This window comes from Anolis sagrei, chromosome 4, assembly GCF_037176765.1.
Source record: "Anolis sagrei isolate rAnoSag1 chromosome 4, rAnoSag1.mat, whole genome shotgun sequence".
In the NCBI taxonomy this organism is placed as follows: Eukaryota; Metazoa; Chordata; class Lepidosauria; order Squamata; family Dactyloidae; genus Anolis; species Anolis sagrei.
This window is the reverse complement of record NC_090024.1, coordinates 196,405,981-196,430,761: the sequence shown is the minus strand read 5'-3', so window position 1 is coordinate 196,430,761 and position 24,781 is coordinate 196,405,981. Positions and strand designations below refer to the sequence as shown.

The following is a 24,781-nucleotide window of genomic DNA, read 5'->3' as shown; positions in this document are numbered from 1 at the left end:
AGTGTGTTGTTGTGTTGTTTTTCATTTTGAGTAGATATGTTTGTACCTTGTGGGTTGTGTTATGGGCACGGGGATTTTGGTTAAGTTTCGTTGTTGTTTTTTTTAGTTTTGTTGTTTTGCCGTTTTGTGTGTTGTTGTGTTGTTTTTCATTTTGAGTAGATATGTTTGTACCTTGTGGGTTGTGTTATGGGCATGGGAATTTTGGTTAAGTTTCGTTGGGGGATTTTTGAGTTTTGTTGTTTTGCCGTTTTGTGAGTGTGTTGTTGTGTTGTTTTTCATTTTGAGTAGATATGTTTGTACCTTGTGGGTTGTGTTATGGGCATGGGGATTTTGGTTAAGTTTCATTGGGGGAATTTTGAGTTTTGTTGTTTTGCCGTTTTGTGAGTGTGTTGTTGTGTTGTTTTTCATTTTGAGTAGATATGTTTGTACGTTGTGGGTTGTGTTATGGGCACGGGGATTTTGGTTAAGTTTCGTTGGGGAAATTTTGAGTTTTGTTGTTTTGCCGTTTTGTGAGTGTGTTGTTGTGTTGTTTTTCATTTTGAGTAGATATGCTTGTACCTTGTGGGTTGTGTTATGGGCACGGGGATTTTAGTTGTTTCGTTGGGGGATTTTTGAGTTTTGTTGTTTTGCCGTTTTGTGAGTGTGTTGTGTTGTTTTTCATTTTGAGTAGGTATGTTTGTACCTTGTGGGTTGTGTTATGGGCACGGGGATTTTGGTTAAGTTTCTTTGGGGGATTTTTGAGTTTTGTTGTTTTGCCTTTTTGTGAGTGTGTTGTTGTGTTGTTTTTCATTTTGAGTAGATATGTTTGTACCTTGTGGGTTGTGTTATGGGCACGGGGATTTTGGTTAAGTTTCTTTGGGGGATTTTTGAGTTTTGTTGTTTTGCCGTTTTGTGAGTGTGTTGTTGTGTTGTTTTTCATTTTGAGTAGATATGTTTGTACCTTGTGGGTTGTGTTATGGGCACGGGGATTTTGGTTAAGTTTCGTTGGGTTTTTTTTTAGTTTTGTTGTTTTGCCGTTTTGTGTGTTGTGTTGTTTTTCATTTTGAGTAGATATGTTTGTACCTTGTGGGTTGTGTTATGGGCATGGGAATTTTGGTTAAGTTTCGTTGGGGGTTTTTTGAGTTTTGTTTCCTCATTGGATGCCCCTAACAAATTTATATATATAGATAGACAAAAATGTTCCGGCTGGTCCGAAGCTCTTTGGGTCTGAGTGTGAATACAAGTCTACATATCAAGGTCTCCTGTTCATTCTACGGCGGGAAATATTCCACTGGGGATATGAATCAACTATGCCTGTCTTTATAGTGGGTGGACTGCACCAGGAATTGAATACTTAGCTGAATCAATGTCTGAATTGAGACTGTTCTCCCAGCTCCACTGATAATCGGATTCAAGTATTTTTTCCATTTTATTTATTTAAATATTTTATTCCCTATCTCTCGTGAAAAAACTAACATAGCATAAATTGGCAACTTTGGAAACAATTTGCAAAAACAATAAAATAGCCATAAAACTCTGCCCCACTGAAGCAAGAAAGTAAGAAACAATACAAAATATCTGGAAAGGGTAGAGGGAAATCAGCAATAGCAAGCATTTATGCCCAAATGTCTTCCTCAAAAGTAAAGATTTGAGCATCACAGGAAAAATTGAGATTGTAAAGGAGGAAGTGAAGCCAATCTCAAGAAGGAGATGAAAAACATAGGCATTCACAATGAAAGCCCAACCCTAACTCATCTTCAGTATTTAATTATTTAAAAAATCTCCAGATATTTCAGAGAATATGTAATTTACATTAAGCCATTTGTATTTTCTTGCTTTGACCAACTTACTCATGTGGAAAATTAGTTGCATTATCTACCCTCCATAACAATATATCGAATGAGTTCAAAGCCAGTCCAGTGATGTCGGCATCAACGTGACTAGAACATTCTCGGTAATCATACAAAAATAGTAGTTCTTTCCTTTCTGAGCAGCTACTGTACCATGCAAGGCAAGATAAGATAAACGAGTAGGGTTTTTCAACATTTATCTTATTACCAAAACCACTTCCTGTACTGCAACTACTGTTATCTCAAAACTTTGGGGAGAGTACATTTGTTCAAAATGACATGATACAGAGTGATGTTGTTTATGTGCTTCTGTTCAGTGTCACGAAACCGTTCTGATGTTTTGAAGACTCAATACAGTTGTAAGACCCTTCCACATAGCCCTATATCCCAGAATATCAAGGCAGAAAATCCCACATTATCTGAGTGTGGACTCAGATAACTCAGTTCAAAGCAGATATTGTGGGATTTTCTGCCTTGATATTCTGGGATATAGGGCTGCATGGAAGGGCCCATAGTTAACCATCTGTAGTGAGGCTTTCACCTCAACTGCTGCTGCTGACCGAATTCAGTTTAATTTGTTTCTTAAAATATTTACATCTCTTATTGTGACATAGGAATACCCTGTACTACAGAAAGCAGATTTTTATATAATGTTCCCCCCAATGGTACAATAAACAGATTTTAAGCAGCAGAACAGCATGATGGAGTAGGATAAACTTGGCTAAACAGTGATTCCCCCCGCTTTCCTACCCTTGGGATGAAGTCCTAAGTGTCCTGAATTCATTTAAAACAGTGCAAAGTATGGATTAAACGAGAAAGATAACCAAATACAAGACAGCCAAATACACTGGAAAAATGAAATACATAAACTTTTTTTCCGTGTCAGGAGCGAATTGAGAAACTGCAAGTTGCTTCTGGTGTGAGAGAATTGGCCGTCTGCAAGGATGTTGCCCAGGGGATGCCAGGATGTTTTGATATTTTACCATCCTTGTGGGAGGATTCTCTCATGTCCCCACATCGGAAGCTGGAGCTGACAGAGGGAGCTCATCTGTGCTCTCCCCGTATTTGAACCTGAGCCCACATGATTCAGATATTCATGCTATCAGTATAGACAACAGAATTTCTTAGACATCCTTTATTTTCAAACAGCATAGATCTAGTTCTATTCAAACACACAGAGGTTACTCAAATGATGTGGATCCCTCACGGAGTTCCTTCTAGGCTTCTTTTTCTTCACATGAACCAGGTGATATTAAGCCTAAGGGAACAACATTGATCCATCCAGTCACTTATCATTGGAGAAGCCTTCCAAAAATAATGTAATAATAGTTTTAAAATGGGAAGTGACCAATATCTGTCACAGTAAGCAATAATGCAGTATGTGCTGACCTCTAAATTATATATAGTTAATGACAATGTTCTCTTTCAATTTAAGGGAAGGACTAATGGCACAATTTCCTCTTGGCATATTACACATACACAAATCTGTTTCTGTTCAGTACGCAGCATATTTTTAACAGTAATTTGTTACATGCTATATGTGAGGAGGAAATAATAATAATTTATTTCCTCCTCCATCTCCCAAAAAGGATTCAGGGTAGCTTACAGAAGCACATACAAGTGCCATCAATACCTAAAATACAGATAGGATTACATCAACATATTAAGCCAAGGGTCCTCAAACTAAGGCCTTGGGGGGGGAGGGGGCGGGGCGGATGCAGCCCTCCAAGGTCATTTACCCGACCCTCGTTCAGGGTCAACCTAAGTCTGAAACAACTTGAAAGCACACAACAATAACAACAATCCTATCTCATTAGCCAAAAGTAGACCCACACTTCCCATTGAAATGTTTTACCAGCCTTGTGGGAAGATTCTCTCATGTCCCCACATGGGAAGCTGGAGCTGACAGAGGGAGCTCACCCCACTCCCTGGATTTGAACCACCGACCTTTTGGTCAGCAGTCCTGCTGGCACAAGAGTTTAACCCATTGTGCCACTGGAGGCTCCTGGTCAAGATAATAGAAGTTACTAATGAGGAAGGTCACACAACCTAGAAAGGTCTGCAGGAGTTCACTTTTGCCTCAGCCTGTTGGGAAGGGTAAGATTCTTCTTCTGTTTCTCTGACCCAGTTAATTAATTGTGCAAAAAATGACTTTTTCACTCTGAATTAAATTTACAACTATTGAAATAAGATGAGGATAAAGAAAGAAAGTGAGGAGTAGAGAGAGAAACCAGGACAAATCTGCCAAATCAGAACATTTGAAGGGTATGATGCAGATTCAGTATCCTTCCAGTACATCATTTTGGCATGTGCATGTGGCCAATCTTTAAAATAGATTATTTTTTTTTTAAAAAAAACCAATCTAATCCCACCTACATTCAATTATCCAGATGGAATTTGATTGAGAGACACCAATTCTGCTCCTCACAAAACAAGATGTGAAAAAGAGACAAAAGCTGTATCTGCACTGTAGAATTAAAGCACTTCGAAAGCACTTTAACTACCATGACCCAATGCTATGGAGTCATTCAAAAGTAGTTTTGTAAGGTCTATAGCCTTCTCTGCCAAAGACTGCTGGTACCTCTCCAAACTACAAATCCCAGGATCCCATAGCATTTAGCCATAGCTGTTGAAGTGGTGTTCTACATTAATTCTACAATGTAGACACAACCTAACAAAGGAAATGTGATAGAAAAGATTTGTATTCAAAGGCTAAAGTGTTATATTTTAAGAGAAAGTTTAAACTGCAAAGTTAGAGAGATGTGGGAGTAGAAGAAGGAGTAAATTCCTGTCTAAGGAGTTAGCTAGGGAGAAAGGACAAAACAAAGGAGGCTGCAATTTAATCATAATGAAACAATGGCAGAGTAAGGATGTCAAGAGGGCAAATAATGAAAAGTAAGAAGGGGTGGATGAAAAGATGCTGTGAACACACAGGCTTAAAAAAATAAAGGTCAATAGGAATGTTTGCATGATGGCAGCTACAGAGCATCTATTCAATGTGCAGCTCTTTTAAAGTCATGATTGCCACATCTCCTTGTACCACCTTACGAGGAGTTCACACCACAGTTACTCTCCATGCCAACTTTAACTCGGTTTTTCCAAGAGATTGAAAGTGGCACAGTTATGGTTCGGCTTTCTTCTGTAGACTTCAGACTCATCACTTTCTCCTGCTATTGTTACATACATTTTAGGGCAGTGGTTCTCAACCTGTGGGTCCCCAGATGTTTTCGCCTTCAACTCCCAGAAATCCTAACAGCGGGTAAACTGGCTGGGATTTCTGGGAGTTGTAGACCAACACACCGGGGGACTGACAAGTTGAGAACCAGGGCTATAATAGCTGTAAAGCACTTGAAGACTCTTACGTTGACATTTTGGAGGATCTGGTTTCCATTTAACTCCATCTCCCTCTAGGACACACTGGGCTGAAGATGATCCATTTAATTTGTACCTGAGGAAAAGAAAAGAGCAGGTAGCACATTTTTATCTCAGTCTGCTGCAGCTCAGTTAGGAGCCTAGGTAACGGTAAAGGTTTTCCCCTGACATTAAGCCCAGTCATGTCCGACTCTGGGGGTTGGTCCTCATCTCCATTTCTAATCTGAAGAGCCAGCATTGTCTGTAGACAACTCCAAGGTCATTTGGCCAGCATGACTTCATGGAGAACTGTTACTTTCCCACCTGAGCGGTTTCTGTTGATCTACTCACATTTGCATGTTTTCAAACTGCTAGGTTGGCAGAAGCTGGGGCTAACAGTGGGAGCTCACACCGGATTCAAACCTGTGACCTTTCGGTCAGCAAGTTCAGCAGCTCAGCACTTTAACCCACTGTTCCACCAGGAGCCTACACATTTGTAAAATCTATTTCTTTGTGGAAAGAATTGAATGCTGACATGTGCGAGTCCCTGTCTATAACAAATGCACTTGAAAAATGTACTTTGATGACTAACAAAGAATACATGGCGTGTTCTAGCATTATTTTCTCCTGACCAGAGATGCAGGTGAAACATCAGGAGAAAATGCTCCTAGAATATGGCTATAGAGCCCGGAAACCACACAACACCCCAGTGATTCCAGCCATGAAAGCCTTCAACAATACAACAAGGAACTATGCCAAGTTTTCTATGCTTCTGTTAGAAACAGACTCAATTAAATTGTTTTCAAACTTTTAATCTGATTTTATGGCTTTTAAAACATGGCAATAGACATTTTTTTCTTTTATGTTGAAAATGGCAACCTTCTACAAGCCTCCTATTCTAGTTATTTCTTATATATATAATTGTGATTGCTTAATATATTTTATGTATATATTGATATGCAGTTTTCCTTAACTATATGTTGTGGGAGGGGTTGCAGACCATGTGATCAGATCCGGCATTGTTCAGGAGTCAGACTCCATTTTAGAGACAGCATGCTTCCAGAAGCCATTAGACTTTCAATGTAGAAACAGTAAAGTTTAGAAGTCAGTAGAAACAAAACGCTTGAGATAACTCACTCCATGAGACTCCATTAGACTCTCAGAACAGAGAGATGCTTTTGGACTTTGGACTGTTGATTATGAGAAAGATGCCCTGTGTTATCTGCATGGAGAAACTACTTCAAATTCTATCCATAACTGGACTGATAAGCAATGTACCTGTAGGCTGAATACATGAAGTTTGTGAATAACCCAACTATATTACTTTTAAAGAAGTCTACTTATTTTTGTCTCGAGAGAGATTTAAACCAGGATGTTTTAAGAGAGAGTAGATATTATATATGTATGTTTTTATGCATTGGCATATCTTTGTCCCTAGCAGTTCAAAGAGATATCTAGGTATATCAGTTTAAAGGCTGAGAAACCTAATTGCATTGCATGAATACCCGTGGATAATTACCACTAAGGAGAAGGTTGACTCAAGCAAGTTTCTAACTCTTCTCCGGGAGATTCCTGATTTTCCCAAAATGATGGTGAATGCCATTTTCCAAAAGGCTATGGCATCATTTTTTCTAAAAAGGTTATGATTTCTAACAAGTTCATGCCTTTCCAAAGATCATATTTTTCCAAAATGTCATTCATCTAACTCATTTATTTTAATGGGTCTGCTCCAAACATGACTAAGTCAGGATTTATTCTATACATTTTACATCAGTTGCTTTAAAAAATAGCCAGGTCAATACTCACTCTTCCTCACAGATGAAGTTTACTTTTGCTCAATAAAGGAGGTTAGTTAGAATAACAGTGTCATCGTTTTCTGGTTTGCCTGGATCACCACATGATTTCCCTAGTAGAAAACCAAACAAACAAACAAAAAAAGCACGTAAGCACTCAGATTTTTTCAATGTAATGTAACAAAGAGCCAAGTACAATTAAAATCACTTAGTTTAACAACTTTAAAGGCTGTCAAGGGAGAATGTGTTTCCATTTATAATCAGCACATGACAAAATTTAATGTAAGAGACATGTACCTGGGATTATACTACCCAGTTTAAAAGCAAATGAAATACATTATATAGAGATGTAGATATAGATATATATTAGATTGTTCACATTTTTTTCAAAACAACTTATTTACTGAGTCCGTACCCTTATATTATAGGCTAGGCTTGAAATTAAATGAGATAATAAAATACTAACCTTCACAAAAAACTGGGAGTGCTGTCCAGGTATAATTCGTAAAGCATGTCATAGTAGGACTGACCCCAGGGATGGTGTTATAACCCGGACGACACGTATAGGAAGCTTTGGACTCTGCGGGGTAGTAGGTGTGGATATCCTTAGGGTTTATTCTAGCAAATCTGGACCTTGGTGGGTTAACACAGCTGCCTGGCAACAAAAGGAAACAACAGATAAGAAAAGTATGCCAGTAGCAAGGGCTATAGAAGTTAGGCTTCACTTTTTGCATAAACCACCATGTGATATACTTAGTTAGCATAACTTTTTAGCCAGTCACAACATTGTCTGTTCTAGCTCTCCAAACATGTCAAAATGAAACATGTATTGGGTGAGCTTATGATGGTACAAATGCTTGAATAGCTCAAAGCCTCTTGCCAATTGATTACGGAATGGCCTTAGACTCTCATCCCTGGATGGTGTGTTTTAACATTGGAATGCATTTTAATTATGTTTAATATGTATTAAATCTAATTTATTTTTAAGTTAACATTGTATTTTTTAAGGCACTGTTTAGGTGCTACATGTAAGCTGTCTTGAGTCTCCCTTGGGGTAGAGAAAGGCAGGATATAAATAAGGTAAAGAAATAAATAAATGCTACAAATACCTCTGCATCCATTTTACTTCACCTTCTCTGTGTTCCCTTGATTTTTTCCTTTCCTCTTTGCTACTCTGCTTCTGAATATGCATGGCCAGTGTGGAACACATCCCGGCACATTAAAACACTGAATGTGACTCTTAATAAGACATGCCACATTATCACAGGATGTCTATGCCCTACACCACTGGAGAAATTGTACTATTTGAACAGCCTTGAGTCACCTCTGGCTGAGAAAGGTGGTATACAAATGTGGTAAATAAATAAATAAGCCGGTAATGCACCACCTGATATCCGCCAGGAAGTAGCAGCCAATAATGAAAGGACCAAGGCAGCGATATCGCCAGCCCATCCTCTGTTCAAATATCAGCCAACATGCCAATGCCTTAAATCAAGAAATAGTTTTCTAAGATCTACAGAGGTACTCTCAGGAACACCTCAGCAAGCAAGATTCCAAAGGTGGCAGGCTAAAACCTGGAACCTCAATTCATGGCATGGAAGACTGTGTGACTTGGAAGATGCTGAACAGACTGCACTCTGGCACGATGAGATGCAGAGCCAACCTTAAGAAATGGGGCTACAAATTGGAGTCCATTACATGTGAGTGCGGAGAAGAGCAAACCACAGACCAGCTATTACAATGCAGTCTGAGCCCTGTCACATGTACAATGGAGGATCTTCTTACAGCAATACCAGAGGCACTCCAAGTGGCCAGCTACTGGTGAAAGAACATTTACTATAATACCAAGTTCTTAACTTGGTTTGTGTTTTTAAATACATTATAACTATACCCTCAACTCGCTTCTGACACGATAAATAAACACATTTTCATTTCCTTACCATTTACATACAACCTAGGCACTACTTTGATGAAAGATGCCCTATTTGCTAAACACTCTTTGCAGCTTGTTCTGTTCTGTTTAGCCTGAAGAAGAGAAGGCTGAGAGGGGATATGATAACCATGTATAAATATGTGAGAGGAAGCCACAGGGAGGAGGGAGCGAGCTTGTTTTCTGCTTCCCTGGAGACTAGGACGCAGAACAATGGCTTCAAACTACAAGAGAGGAGATTCCATCTGAACATGAGGAAGAACTTCCTGACTGTGAGAGCCGTTCAGCAGTGGAACTCTCTGCCCCAGAGTGTGGTGGAGGCTCCTTCTTTGGAAGCTTTTAAACAGAGGCTGGATGGCCATCTGTCAGGGGTGATTTGAATGCAATGTTCCTGCTTCTTGGCAGGGGGTTGGACTGGATGGCCCATGAGGTCTCTTCCAACTCTTTGATTCTATGATTCTATGATTCTATGATTCTAAGAAGGGCAGGAAGACTTACGTTCGCAAAACTCCTCGATGGAGGTCCACTGTGAATCTGAAAGGCATGTTACAATATCCAGCTTCCCATAGATATTATAAAAACCATCCAGACATTTGTAGGTTACTGACTGCATGTAAGAGAAGCTTTCTCCGAGAAATTTTTCATCTGGAACGGTGTTGTTCAATTTTGGTGGAGGTCCACAATCACCTTAAACAGGTAGAATATTGACATTAATCACTGCATAGCTGATTTGTTTTTCAAATATTTTATAGATTTACACTGAGCATTACCAGAAAAGTATGGCATAACTATATGCAACATATGCAAAATTCATGCAAATCTTCATTAAATGGACATGGATGACAATTTATAAATTATTCCAAGCACAAAAACCTTTTACTAATAATCAGTATCACACTTGCCTCAGTCACACTTGCTTCAAGCAGACAAAAGTTCTTTCTTGCACCCTAATAAAAGGCAATGTTTGTATTTATGTATGTGGATATGTATGTATGTGGATATGTATGTATGTAAGTATGTATGTATGTATGCCCACTCTACATCCTGGTGTGGTTTGGAGGAGGATGGACCATGGACAATGGGACTTGCATATTGGAGTTGTAGTTCACCCACACTCACTGAACCCAGCTGACATTGGATCTAGACTAAACTTGGAGCACAGACAAACAATGCCTTTCTCACATAACCCGGGCATCTCCGGGTCCCCAAGTTAGTATGTATGGATGTATGTATGTATTTGTGTATGTGGCACCTTTCTGATTGGCTGCCACTTCCACAGGCCACTACAACCTCCACGAATGATAGATCTGGGTCAAACTAGGTACACATAACCCCCAACCCACTTTACGTCCTGGTGTGGTTCTGGGGAGGATGGACCATGGATTATGGGATTTTCTGTCCTTTCAATCACTTGGGCTCCTACAAACCACTGTGGCCACCACCAATGACAGATCAGTACCAAACTTGGCACAAAGACCTCCCATTTTATGTCCTGGTGTGTTTGGGGGGGGGGGGGGGGAATTGGACCACAGATGATGGCACTTGAAGTACCTTGACTCACTTCTGAGGCCACTGTGACCCACACCAATGACAAACTTGGCACACAGAGCCCACATGACCCACTTTACATCCTGGTGCAGTTTGGGGGACCATGGACAGTGGGATTTGCAGTACCTTCACCTGATTCACTTCCCACAGAACACTGCAGCTCCCACAAATTACAGACCTGGACCACACAGACACCCCCCCCCCCCATGACCCACTTTACATCCTGGTGCACTTTGGAGGGAATGACAGACTATTGATGATGGGATTTGCAGTACCTTCACTCACTTCCAAAGACCACTGCGACCCACACCAATGACTGACCAAGACCAAACTTGGCACACAAAGCCCACATGGCCACTCTACATTCTTGTGTGGTTTGGAGGAGGATGGGCCATGGACGATGAGACTTACATATGGGAGTTGTAGTTCAACTGCACCCACTGAACCCAGCTGGCATTGGATCCAGACTAAACTTGGAGCACATACAAGCAATGCCTTTCTCAAATAACCTGGGCACCGCTGGGTCCCCAAGCTAGTAGATAAACCTCAGTTTAGTTTCCAACAGACCCCTCAACCTCTAAGGATGCCTGCCATAGATGTGGACAAAACGTCAGGAGAGAATGCTTCTGGAACATGGCCATACAGCCTGGAAAATTCACAGCAACCCAATCAGTATCTCATTCAAACCGACAAGTTTCAAACATAATGAAAGAAAAATAACCTGAAATAGAGGCCAGCATTTTTTTCTAAAAACAAAAATATAACTAGGCAACATTTTGGTTCCAAGGCAGCAAACAATATAGGTATTGTTGTTAACATTACATCTTTTCAAGTAAAGAATTTATCCCTAGACATCAGTTTTAAAAATCTAATTTCCTGTTCAGCAGTCTGACATCTTTCTTCTGCAAATTATTTGCAAGGGTGGTGGCAGGACTGAACCAAGCTTCCTTGGAGAAGACCTGGCTATTTGACTGAAACCCAAGGGTGTAGTTGTAATGCTGAAATCAGTTGCTCTAAATGAAAGTTTCCATAGCCACACCTACCATGGAGATCTAGGGAAATATGCAGGAAAGCTGTGCTGATTTATATCAACAAAATAAATCTAGCAGTTCTCATTACTAGTTTGCTACTTTATTACAACACACAACTGGTTTCCACATCTAGACTACTCAATACAAACTGGCTTTATTCCTACTTTTTGAAACATTGATTGTTTATATATTGTGATTTTTTTTAACCAGTTGCTTGTTAAAAACCAGCACCCAGGCCTCTTTATTACTCTTACTCACAATGAAAAAAGTGTAATTTCCACTCATTATAACTTAATATTTATTATTTCAAACACAACAAGATTAGTACACAGCAAACAAGATCACTATGCTGGTTGTTGTATTGGATCACACATCAGATACTTCCCAAGTGTCTAGGACTATGTGATATATTGTCAAATAATGCATGCAGATCGCAGTAAGGTGGCCTTTTGCAGCTGACAGATGGTAATTTTGTCAGCGCCGATTGTGTTTAAGTGCAGGCCAAGGTCTTTAGGCACTGCACCCAATGTGCTGATCACCACTGGGACCACCTTGACTGGCTTGTGCCAGAGTCTTTGCAGTTCGATTTTTGAATCCTTGTATTGTGTCATCTTTTCCAGTTGTTTCTCTTCAATCTCGCTGTCACCTGGGATTGCAACATTGATGATCCATACTTGGTTTTTTAACATGATTGTGAGATCATGTGTTGTGCTCCAAAACTAATAGTTATTATAATTATATTTATTTCTATCTCACTTATCTCTCCCTCAAAGTGGTTTAACATAGAAGCATTAGTATAACCATTTCTTTTGTTGCTTGATGCTTGTCTATTATTGTTATGTTAGTTTTATGCTTTTAAATTGCATTTTGTTATTGCTCTGCTTTTAATTGTATGTTTCCTGGGCTTGGCCTCATGTAAGCCGCTCCGAGTCCCTTTGGGGAGATGGAGGCGGGGTAGAAAAAAAGCATCCTTAAGCATCCTGGCTCAATACTATTCTGGGATTTGTAGTTTGGTGAGGTGCTAATGATTGTTATACTGATGTTATACTGATGTTTAATTATTTATGTTACAATTGCTTTTAATTTGAGTCGCCTGAGGGCTGAGAAAAGCGGTATATAAATAAAGTAAATAAATAAATAAATATCTTTTGGGCAGAGAAGGCTAAAAACCATGTAAAACGACAACTCTTAGGATCCCATAGTAATGAGCCAGGGCAGTTGAAGTGTCATCAAACTACACCCAGGCAAGAAATCTTCAGAGTTGGTGTTGCCAATCCTCCTTCTGAAATACAGCCCAGGCACCTGGTGTTCAACTGGTAGCCTCCCATCCAAGTCCTAACCGGGGCTGACCCTGCTTAGCTTCACAAGATCAGAGGAGACCTGGTGTCATGAAGGCGCTTCGATACTGACTTACCCCAGATCCCGGAGAGCAGCGACAAGAGACCAAGGAGCGTCCAATTGTGGCGGGAGAGTGAAGGGCTCTCCATGTCACTTGGGGCTCCCTCGAGGGCAGCGAAACGTAGCCACAGGGTCCCAACCCGGGAGGGGAAAAAGCAGGATGCTCTGGGGGGAAATGGGGGCAGGAAAGCCGGCTCCAAGCGGCGGCAATTTCCTCCGTCCCGAGGAAAGACGACCGTGGGTTGTGCGCCCTCCACTTTTCACTACTTCTTCTTTCAGTTTCCCCATTTCCGGCAGTTTTTTTTTTGTTTGTTTTGTTTCACCCTATAAGAGCCAGATGGTGCCTGGGCTTCCAAAAACGCCCCCGCTGCTTGTGGACGTGGGCTTTTGCTGCCTTTTGGGACGAGGCAGGCACTCCTATCCCGCTCCCTTTGCTGCCTTGGTGGTCTTCCCCCCTCCCTTTAAGACTGATCTGTGAGCTGCTTAAAAGCCAAGGAAAGACAGGTTTTTAAAGGGCACCGAGGAGGGGGGACGGGGACGTGGGGACGGGACTGAAAGAGGTTTCGGCTCTTGCTTTTAGGAGCGGACAGCGTTTGCTGAAGCTCTCCATCTCTGCTGCTTTATTGCATCTACACAGGTGTTATGGTGGGAGTTGAAGTCCAAAACGCCAGGAGGGCCAAAGTTTGCCCATGCCTGAGCTACATGGTTGAATGAGCAGTTTGACCCTATTTGGGTTTGTAGTTTGGAGAGACACCAGCTCTCTCTGATGATGATGATGATGATGATGATGATAATAATAGAAACAACAGGAAAAGCTGACACGATATGAGGATTTAAAGATCGAACCACAAAGACTCTGGCACAAGCCAGTCAAGGTGGTCCCAGTGGTGATCAGCACACTGGGTACAGTGCCTAAAGACCTTGGCCTGTACTTAAACACAATCGGTGCTGACAAAATTACCATCTGCCAGCTGCAGAAGGCCACCTTACTGGGATCTGCACACATCATTTGCCAATACATCTTACACAGTCCTAGACACTTGGGAAGTGTCCGATGTGTGAACCAATTCAATAGCCAGCAGAGTGTCTGCTTTGGACTCATCTTGTTGTGTTTATAATAATAATAATAATAATAATAATAATAATTATTATTATTATTATTATTGAACACACAAAAATACTGTGGGACTTTCGAATCCAGACTGACAAAGTTTTGGAACACAATACACCAGACATTCTGATTGTGGAAAAGAAAAATAATTGGATTATTGATGTCGCCATACCAAGTGACCATCTCATTGAGGAAAAATAACAGGAAGATCTCAGCCATTATCAGGACCTCAAAAGCAAACTGCAAAGGCTCTGGCATAAACCAGTCCAGGTGATCCCAGTGGCCATTGGCACACTGAGTACTGTGCCAAAAAATCTCAGCCAGCATTTGGAAACAATAAACATTGACAAAACCATGATCTGTCAACTGCAAAAGGCCACGGTACTTGGATCTGCATGCATCATTCAAAAATACATCACAGAATCCTAGACACTTGAGAAGTGTTCGACTTGTGATTTTGTGATACAAAATCCAGCATATTGATCTCATTTGCTGTGACATACTGTGCTTTTGTGTCAGTATAATAATAGCACTTCTGTAGTTGTTTTGCTTCCAGTTGCCTTATAGGCCATGCCCTGGTTGCTCAGCAGTGGGTCCTGGTTCCTTGTACCCACTTGTTCACGGGTGCCCAGGAGAAGTACTCACCATGGTCCTTATCCTGGACGACGACCAAGCCATTATAGACTTCTTTAGAGTTTGTTTCACCATATTTAAATGGGTTGGATGCACTTAGTTCTATTTCTCAGTTGAGACCACTGTGACTTGGTTGAACCTGCTGGTAGTTTACACTACTGCTAGCACAGCTTGCAACGTGCACTTGGCATGAACTTAAACATAATCGGCGCTGACAAAATTACCATCTTCCAGTTGCAAAAGGCCACCTTACTGGGATCTGCACACATCAGTCGCTGATACATCACGCAGTCCTAGACACTTGGGAAGTGTACGAAGTATGACCAATATAACAGCCTGCATAGTAATCTTGTTTGCTGTAAACTCATCTTGTTGTGTTTCAAATAATAATAGCACAATACTCCTGACATCATGATTGTGTTAAAAAACCAAGTATGGATTGCTGATGTTGCAATCCCAAGTGACAGCAGGACTGAAGAGAAACAATGAGAAAAGCTGACAGATACGAGGATTTAAAGATCGAACTGCAAAGACTCTGGCACAAGCCAGTAAAGGTGGTCCCAGTGGTGATCAGCATACTGTGTGCAGGACCTAAAGACCTTGGCATGCACTTAAACACAATCGGTGCCGACAAAATTACCATCTGGCAGCTGCAAAGGGCCATCCTACTTGGATCTGCACACATTATTCTCTATACATCACACAGTCCTAGACACTTGGGAAGTGTCTGATTGGTGATCCAACATCCAGCATAGTGATCTTGTTTGCTGTGTACTAATCTTGTTGAGTTTCAAAGAATAATAATAATAAGGTAAAGGTAAAGGTTTTCCCCTGACATTAAGTCCAGTCATGTCCAACTCTGGGGGTTGGTGCTCATCTCCCTTTCCAAGCCGAAGAGCTGGCATTGTCCATAGACACCTCCAAGGTCATGTGGTCGGCATGACTGTATGGAGTGCTGTTACCTTCCCGCAGGAATGGTACCTATTCATCTACTCACATTTGCATGTTTTCAAACTGTTAAGTTGGCAGAAGCTGATGCTAACAGCGGGAGCTCATGCCGCTCCATAATAATAATAATAATAATAATAATAATAATAATAATAATGATGATGATCGGAAAATCAGAAATCCAGAAAATCAGGAGGAAGAGGACTTCTGCAAGTGAAACAAATGATAGAAGAGAAACATACACTGGCAGATTATGTGAAAGGCAGTAAAGAACCAACATTGGTGGAAGTCAATAGTAGAAAACTACTCGAAGTGCAAAAGACAAAGAGGGAATAATGTAAAAATACAATGCGAAGCAGAAGGGAAGACTGGCAAAAGAAGGCTCTCCATGGACAATTCCAGGGAAAAATTAAGAGCAAAATTGAAAAGGAAAAAAACATTGATATGGCTCACAAATGGAACTTTGAAAAAGGAGACAGAGGGCCTGATTTTGGCAGCCCAAGAACAAGCCATTATAATCAATGCCATCCAAGCCAGAATTGAAAAGTTGACGACAGATCCCAAGTGTAGACTCTGCAAGGAAGCAGATGAAACGATGGATCACATCCTCAGCTGCTGCAAGAAGATTGCGCAGCCAGACTACAATCAGAGGCATAACACCATTGATGATCCATTGGAACTTGTGCCACAAATACCATCTACCTATGACAAAGAACTGGTGGGATAACAAGCCTGAAAAAGTTACAGAAAATGAAATTGTCAAATTACTCTGGGACTTCCGAATTCAGACTGACAGAGTTTTGGAGCACAATACTCCTGACCTCACAATCATGGAAAAAAACAAGTATGGATCATCGATGTTGCAATCCCAGGTGACAGCAGGACTGACGAGAAGCAACTGGAAAAGCTTACACAATATGAGGATTTAAAGATAGAACTCTGCAAAGACTCTGACACAAGCCAGTAAAGGTGGTCCCTGTGGTGATCGGCATATTGGGTGCAGTGCCTAAAGACCTTGTCCTGCACTTAAACCGAATCAGTGCTGACAAAATTATCATCTGTCAGCTGCAAATGCCACCCTACTCAGATCTGCATGCATTATTCGCCAATACATCACACAGACCTAGACACTTGGGAAGTGTCCAACGTGTGATCAAATAAAAAAGCCAGAATAGTGATCTTGTTTGCTGTGTACGAATCTTGTTATTTATCATATAATAATAATACATTTTATTTATTACCCACTCTCCTGATGGCTTGAGGCGGGGTACAACAAATTAAAAAACAAATGAACATAAGAGTACAATAAATTACATAGATAAACACCACACACACACAATTTAAAAAAATTATTTATAGCTTGGGTACCCAACATTACCCAGGTTATTTGAAAAAGCCAATTTTTAATTGTACAAAATGCATAAGGTGTTGAGTGAACTACAACTCACACCATGCCAGGTTAACCCCCGAGAAACTCCATCAGTACTTAAAGTTTGTTATGTTGGGCAAGTTTGTTCTAGATGCATCATTGGAGGGGTTCAGTGTACTCTCTGGCTGCAGGATAAACTACAACTTCCACGATGGTGAGTCAGTCCCCCTCAAACCCTTCCAGTAGATTGAGTTAGTCATGGGGGTTCTGTGTGCCAAGTGTGGTCCAGTTCCATCATTGGCGGAGGTCACAGTTTATCTGGTTGTGGGTGAACTACAACTCCTAGAAAGGAAGGTCAGTTCCCCTCAAACCCCTCCAGTAATAAAATTTCAACATAGCAAGTTGAAGGACCATTAAGTATGATTAATTATTTTTCTGAGTAATGCTGATTCTTATAGCTACTTTCCCAATGAAGTATAAATAACTGATTTAGAAACAATGGCCTGACAAGCCAGAACTTCCTTGTTGCGGTTCAATATAATCTGAGCTCTTTGGCTTCGCAAACTTATTTTGGAATGCTTTGTTGTGGGTGTTGCCACAGAGAAAGTGTTTCTGTGGAACTACTCTCTTTTTGGCACCTTCTTCTGAATGCATAACCACTGCTGCTATGTACATGTTTGTGGGATATTACTTACAAAGAGAATGAAAGTTTCACTCAATGCCTGGAACCTTTTATTCAGTATTCATTTACTTTTGACAAGTATCCTCAGATAAACAGTTTACTTTCCACATGCTCTTCATCTTTTATTCATTTAACAAAGTACAAATCTGTAAAATCAAATATGGGATTTAAAAACAACACTATTTACAGAAACACACACCAAAAAAAAACCAAACCCTTGAATTTTACATGCCTTGGCTCCAACCTCTCCCTTTTGAGATGTAATTATTTCAGTGATAAAATTAGATTTCTTCACTCTGTTTCAATTACAGTTTTACAACATAAAGCACATATTCGTTGCTTTAAAATATGCAATACAGAATTGATATCATGCACATATAGTTTTACATTTTGAAAACACAGGAGAGAAATAATAAATGTTTAGCTATTGCTCTGTATGAGAAGTCCTGAAGAACTGCGGTGGATTTTGCTATGTTTGCATGCCTCCTGAGATCTTGACCCAAGACTTGAAAAAAAGAAATAGATGCTTTGTAGCCTTCAAGACAGGTAATCCAAAAGAGCCCATGATACTTCCATTGTAGCATTTCCATATGTGTTTAAGGATAACAATGTGCATTCAATGTAGAAATCTGTCCAGCCCCCACTTCCTCTTGGTTAGTCCTATGTTGAAGTGTAGGACCACACATGCTTTCATGTTCAAAATGCTTTCGGTTTGTAGATTTGTGATCTGTGTAATTTGAAAATGGCCAGCACTCTCCACTCAATCTCCATTTCCAGTTCTTAAGCGGAGAACTACTGAGATTCAATTATCAGGAATTCACTCCAAAGCAGATCAAGGTCGATGGCTTTCCTTTTCTTCTTCTACAGCATTGTTAGCTGAGACCTTGTCATAATTATCACAGGGCACTTCTGAGTCATAAAGCATATAAAATGATTGCTGGATCCATTTTTGGGACAATGTAAAATTATTTTTTGTTCATGAAGTACTGAGATGCCACAGATGTATGCGTTTTATAAAGGCAATGATAGTAGCAATCAGAACTATAACACCAACCACAGATACTGAAGAAAAAAAGAAAAAGGGCACACAGTGAAATGCAGTACAAGACAGGACACGTTATATTCAGAGAGACCCAAAGTATCAATACACTGACACAGTATATTCAAAATAGGTTTGGGGGGGGGGGGGATGCAGGATGAAAGCATAGAACAATTAAAATATGAAAAACAAAAATAGACATCTAACATTGATGGGGAGGGAATCTCTCATTTGCTCGGAACAGATACATAAGAAACAAAGAAGCAGATAATTTAACTCTAACGTTAAAGACCATGCTTCACATATGTGAACAATTGCTCCAATTTTCTGATTCTGAATCTAATATTGTATACAAGTTGCTTTCATAGCAGAGATGGAGAGAGGATTCTCATTGACAAGCATCCTTGAAATATGGAGTGTATGAATATATATATGAGTATGTGTGCATGCATACACACACACACACACATATATACACACACATACATATACAGATAGATAGACATACAAATAGATAGATAGTAGGCATGGTTAGGTCCAGTCAGAATCTTCATCATTCGGATTAAATTCGGATCAAATTCCTTTTTGAAGCGATTTTGAAGCGATTTGGGAACCCAGAAGTATCCTTGCCATTTCGAAGCCACTGTTGCCATCTTTTTTCTGACTCAGAAAGTGAAACAGAAAAGACCCAGCATTTGGAGGCAAGCAGCAGCTTGCATGCTGGGATGCTTGCCTCCAACCAATGAGGGGAAACCATGTGGGGAGGGGCGGGTTTCGGCATGGTATGTGTGCCTCATGGGCTCATTGCCAGCCAGGGACGTGAAAGGAAAGGGACTAGGGCAGGCTGCTTGGGTAGGAAAGGTGTCACGCCACTGCTTAGCAAGGGAAGGACAGGGTTGGGAACAAATAATTTCCTTGGGGAACCACACAAAATACAACTAAGGAGCCCCCTTTGTCTGTATGGGTTACACGTTGTACTTTTGGGAACAAGAAATCTATAATCTGCTAAACATTTCCTTGAGGAAAAACAAAACTCCACTTTGGAGCACCCTTTCTCTGCTTGGGTTTCAAGTTGTACTTTTGGAAACAGGAAATCTCCTAATCTAATAATTTCCTTGGAGAAACATAAAATCCCACATTTTCTGCTTTGAACTGGAATATATGACAATATTGTGGGATTTTCTGCAGATATTGTGGGATTTTCTGCCTTGATATTATGGGTTATATGGCTGTGTGGAAGGGCCCTATGAACAACAAAATTAATGTACTATGAGCCATGCTACCTCAAGAAGACCTGATAAAAGCATCTATTAAAGGCACTTTACATTAGCAGAAGGAATGGCCGGGCTTCGGCCTGACTAAGGGGCTCTTCCACTCCAGGTCTGCCTCGGCTGTTAATGCGGAGAAGGTGATACATTCGCCAGACGGCCGTGTCACCTCCTCCTCCTCCTCCTCCTCCTCCTCCTCCTCCTCCTCCTCCTCCTCTGCATTAACAGCCGAGGAGGAGGAGGAGGAGGAGAGCTGAAGAAGGCTGAAGCCTGGTTGTTCCTTCCTTCCTTCCTTCACTTTCTTTCCCTTCTATTCCCCCCTCCCTTTCTCATTCCCCTGATCCTTTCCTTCTTTCCTTCCTTCACCTTCTTCCTTTCCTTCACCTCCTTTCCTCCCCTTCCCTCACTCCTATCATTTTCTCCTTTCCTTTCTTTTCCTTCTTTCATTCACTTTCTTCCCTTCTTCTTTCCCTTACTCTTTCCTTTCCTTTCTTTACCCTCGCTCCCTCCTTCCCTCTCTTCTCCCTCCCTTTCCTTTCCTTTCCTCCCTTCCTTCCCCAGTTTTGGGAAATGTCACCTTGAGCCAAAGTTGCCAAAAATAGGTGAAAAGGCGCCCAAAGCTTGGCCCCAGTCAGTCCCCACTTTCTCTCCACCTTTTCAGTCAAGTTTGTCCTTGTTAAAGGATTAGGTTGCCTTTTGGTTACTCCTCCATGTATAATTTTGGGGCTGGAAATGTCTCCAGAAAACCCAACAGGGAAGACGTCTTGGGGGGGGGGGGGGGGGGTTGAATGGGGCCAGATTTAAGGTGGATCACAAGGTAAGAAGCCTGTCCCCATGTGGGCTCATTTTGCGGGGTTTCATTGACAGCCGAGGCAAGCCTGAAGTGGAAGAGCCCCTCATCAGGCTGAAGCTCGGCAGCAGGAGCCAAGCAAAGCACCTCTGGAGGGGCTTCAGCCTGACTGAGGGGCTCTTCCACTCCAGGCCTGCCTTGCCTGTTAATGCGGAGGAGGAGGAGGAGGAGGAGGAGGAGGAGGAGAAGGCAACAGGCCCTCCAGCAAGTGTATTGCCTTCTCTGCATTTTTTTTCCTACTGTGCATGTGTGTCTGCCATTAACGAAGTATTCTGAAGTTTCAGAAATTTTGGAAAGTTCTGATTTGTTTTCCAAAAAAACCAAAAAAACCCCAAAAACCAGAATATGAATTCCAAATCGAACCACCAGCTACAAAAGTGAGTTTTGAACCATTTTTTAAAATCAAACAAGCCTAATAGATAGATAGAAATAAATGCTCTGTTTGTTTTTAGTGGCATCATAACTCAAAAACTGGTGGACGAATTGATGCCAAATTTGCCCACAACACATCTACTAACCCAAGGAGTGACCATAACTCAGAAAAACACCAAAAATCACAGTGGCAGGGACTTAAAAACCCCAGAAATCTAGAATACACTACAGCGCATGCACGCAAATGACTTGTTTGACCTTGCCCCCCTCCTGCGTGAGAGAAAACAAACTAAACAGCTCTCCCACCTCTCTCGAGAAAAGACTGCAGCTGTCCCCAAAAGGTAAAGAAAGAACTGTATCCAAATGAGATGTGTTTTGCTGTCTGTGCCCCTGTTAAGAAGATTTTGCCTTATTTCTGTCCTTGTAACAGCTGCATTTTGAAAAAAAGCTTCACTGGAGACTCCTTTTCCCCATAATAACTCTTCCCTTCTGATGACTTGATTTCTCTCACTTTCTATTGTCTCGCTCCCATTCTTAACTGTGAGTCGTTTGTAAGTTGAATGTTTGTAAGCCATGGACTTTCAAACATCCTGTACTTGATTTCGGGCCAACTATTTACTTTTTTAACCAAAGTCAATTTTAATTTCTGTGCATACAGTATGGTGAAGCACATTTTGCCTCATGCACCTGCACTCAAAGAACAATTGCTAGAAATAGCTACCCTTTCAGCAATTCTTCAACAAATTCTTCAATGGTTTAGACCACAAAATTGAGAGATAAAAGGGCAGAAAGCATCAAATGTTCTATGCTCATTCCTATCATATATTAAAGTACAAGAGCAATAGATATATATTTTTATTCTATAATAACTTACCCACACCAATTCCTGTGGTTCTGGCAGTTCCTAAAATGAAAGAAAGGAAATAGGAACATGTTTCCAGCTACATTTAAAAAGAGTGAAATATACAGTCCCTGTCTTACTAAATTGAACAAAAGAACAGCTTTCTTGCTATAAATGTTGCAACACGTTGCAGCAGCTCCACTGGCTGCTGATCTGCTTCTGGGCTAAATACAATTGCTGGTCATTACCTTTAAAGCCCTAAACGGTTCAGGTCCAGGCTATTTGACTAACTACATTTTCTGCTACAAACCAACTCAGGTACTACGGTCATCAGAGGAGGCCCTGCTTTCGGTCCCACCCCCTGGAGGAAACGAGAGAGAGAGAGAGAGAGAGAGAGAGAGAAAGAGAGAGGGCCTTTTCTGTGATCTTCCCACACCTCTGGAACTCCTTCCTTAAAGAAATAAAGATGTTCCCCTTCTCTTTTCTCCCTCAAAAACAGCTGAAAACCTATGCTTGCTCACTAGCATATGTATAGGAGGAAGATTAGATGAAGAGAGACTACATAGAGAGACTATCCATGCACATATCTTTGAACCTTTGTTGGCTTTTGTAAATTAATTCAGATGTTTTATATTTACATTTTATATTAGTGATAATTTTTGATAGATTCTGATTTTATTTAAGTCATAGATGTCATGTTTAAGCTGTCCTTTTATATGGGGTAATTCTGGGTTATTACATTTCTACTTGTTATTGAGGCATTGAATGTTTGCCTTTTTGTTTGTTGGAATCTGACCTAAGTCGTCCAGGGAAGATAGAGTGGAATATAAATAAATAAATAAATAAATAATAATAATAATGATTATTATTATTATTATTGAAATATATGCACTGTGAGAATTCAGATGTACTGCCAAATATAATGTGCACTTTCATTAAAATATTGTGATGACTATCATAAAAATAAAGAATGAAATGAAGTTTTATCTTGCTTTACCCTCTGACACTTTAGAACCATTTTGGAAAATTCCTTTTTGGTGATAGGAAAAAGTCAACTGATAACAGCATAGTGAATTTTTAAACATGTACATCAGCTGAAAAGACATTCCTTGATGCTCTAAAAGGTCTGGAAAACTATAAATGAAACTGCTACATGCATGATTTGCCTCCCAAAAAATCAGCTCTTTAGATTAATACAAGTATATGTGAAAGCAGGTCCTAATTAGTTCGGTGGAACATAGTGCAGGAAATTGAGCTATAAAATATATTGCTAAAATTATTTCATAGAAGCAAAGCTTAAGTTTGCATTGACAATGTCTGTGAATTACGAGCAAGCCAACCACAGCTTTTTATCTAGGTGCATATTACACACATACCAAATTTAGTTGTGCACAGAAGCCTCAGGACAAATAATGAGAATTAGTAACTTAATTGCCTCCTCCAGTGGCCCCACTTTCATGTCTATTATTAGAATAGTGTATATTATTAGAAGAGTGAACATAAATACAGAAACAAGATTATTTGTCACCCCACTTTTTAGCTTTACCTGATTCATTTTTAGTAAATCCTTTAGCATGACTCATGGTAAATCCTGTATGAGAGAGAGAGTTAGTTTTATAAAGCACAACTCTATAAAAGAAAAGTTTCTATATACTATACAGGATTGGACAAAGCCTGATGGAATTAGAGAAATATAGTTTCGAAACAAAAGGAAAGAAACAAGATTGAGAAACGTTGAGGAGAGAAGAACAAGAAATGTGTTCCTCTCAATTCCTAGGAAGTGCCTCATAAATACCTCTGAATTTAATGTGAGTCCAAGGTGTATTCTGCAGAATATAATCCCAACAAATCCAAGATGTCAACCCCCCCCCCCCAAAAAAAAAAGAGAGTAGATCAGCTGCATTTGTGCTGACTCCAAATTCTTTGCAGTTTGCGGATGCTAGAAGTTATTCAGAACTTGATTGGACAGAAACCGATTCCTTAATATGAATTCTATTAATTAATGTTTTTTGAAAAAGAAGAAATCACTTAAATGAAATTATAATTAAATTTACTGCAATTTGCAGTGGGGGTAGGGGGTGTTCTAGGACTGGGATTCTTAAACTACTCCACTTGGGATGCCTTTCGGTCTGATAATTTTTTATGTGACCCCTGGTATATAAATATAAAAATAGATATAAAAATCAAACATTTACTGATAACAAGTCAGCATTTGCAAAACTTTCTAAACAGGTTGATTTTTCCTTTTTATGAAGTACAGCTGAAGCATCCTTTACAACAGTGGTTCTCAATCTGTGGGTCCCCAGATGTTTTGGCCTTTAACTCCCAGAAATCCCAACAGCTGGTAAATTTATTTATTTATTTATTTATTTCTTGCATTTATTGACCGCCCCTCTCAGCCCGAGGGCGACTCGGGGCGGTGAACAGCAACAAAGAAAGACAGTGTACAGTAAAACACGACAATACAAACCAGACACATACAACATAACATATACTTATACTAAAAATCCGCTTCGTCAAGTCCTGGGGTCATAGCCGAAATTCGTAGTCCTAGTTCATTCCAGTGTCATTCCAAGATACACTCAGTTGAAGGCCTGCTCGAAGAGCCATGTTTTCAGGCCCCTACGAAAGGCCATCAAGGAGGGCGCCTGTCTAACTTCAGCAGGGAGGGTGTTCCACAGCCGGGGGGCCACCACCGAGAAGGCCCGCTCTCTCGTCCCCGCCAGGCGTGCCTGTGAGGCAGGCGGGACCGAGAGAAGGGCCTCCCCGGATGATCTCAAGGCCCTCG

The 24,781-nt window shown here is 40.5% G+C and overlaps 1 protein-coding gene across 1 annotated transcript in view; it reads right to left on the bottom strand.

Moving 5' to 3' along the window:
• LOC132773374 (complement decay-accelerating factor-like) overlaps window positions 1-12,969 on the bottom strand; it is a 39,575-nt gene extending 26,606 nt beyond the window's left edge. The window contains exons 1-4 of the mRNA XM_067467106.1: window positions 12,897-12,969; window positions 9,402-9,590; window positions 6,987-7,008; window positions 5,192-5,277 (exon numbers count right to left, since the gene is read on the bottom strand). Coding sequence (XP_067323207.1) covers window positions 5,192-5,277; window positions 6,987-7,008; window positions 9,402-9,590; window positions 12,897-12,969 — 370 coding nt within the window. The remainder of the gene's footprint in view (window positions 1-5,191; window positions 5,278-6,986; window positions 7,009-9,401; window positions 9,591-12,896) is intronic.
• Between the last annotated feature and the right edge of the window lie 11,812 nt (window positions 12,970-24,781).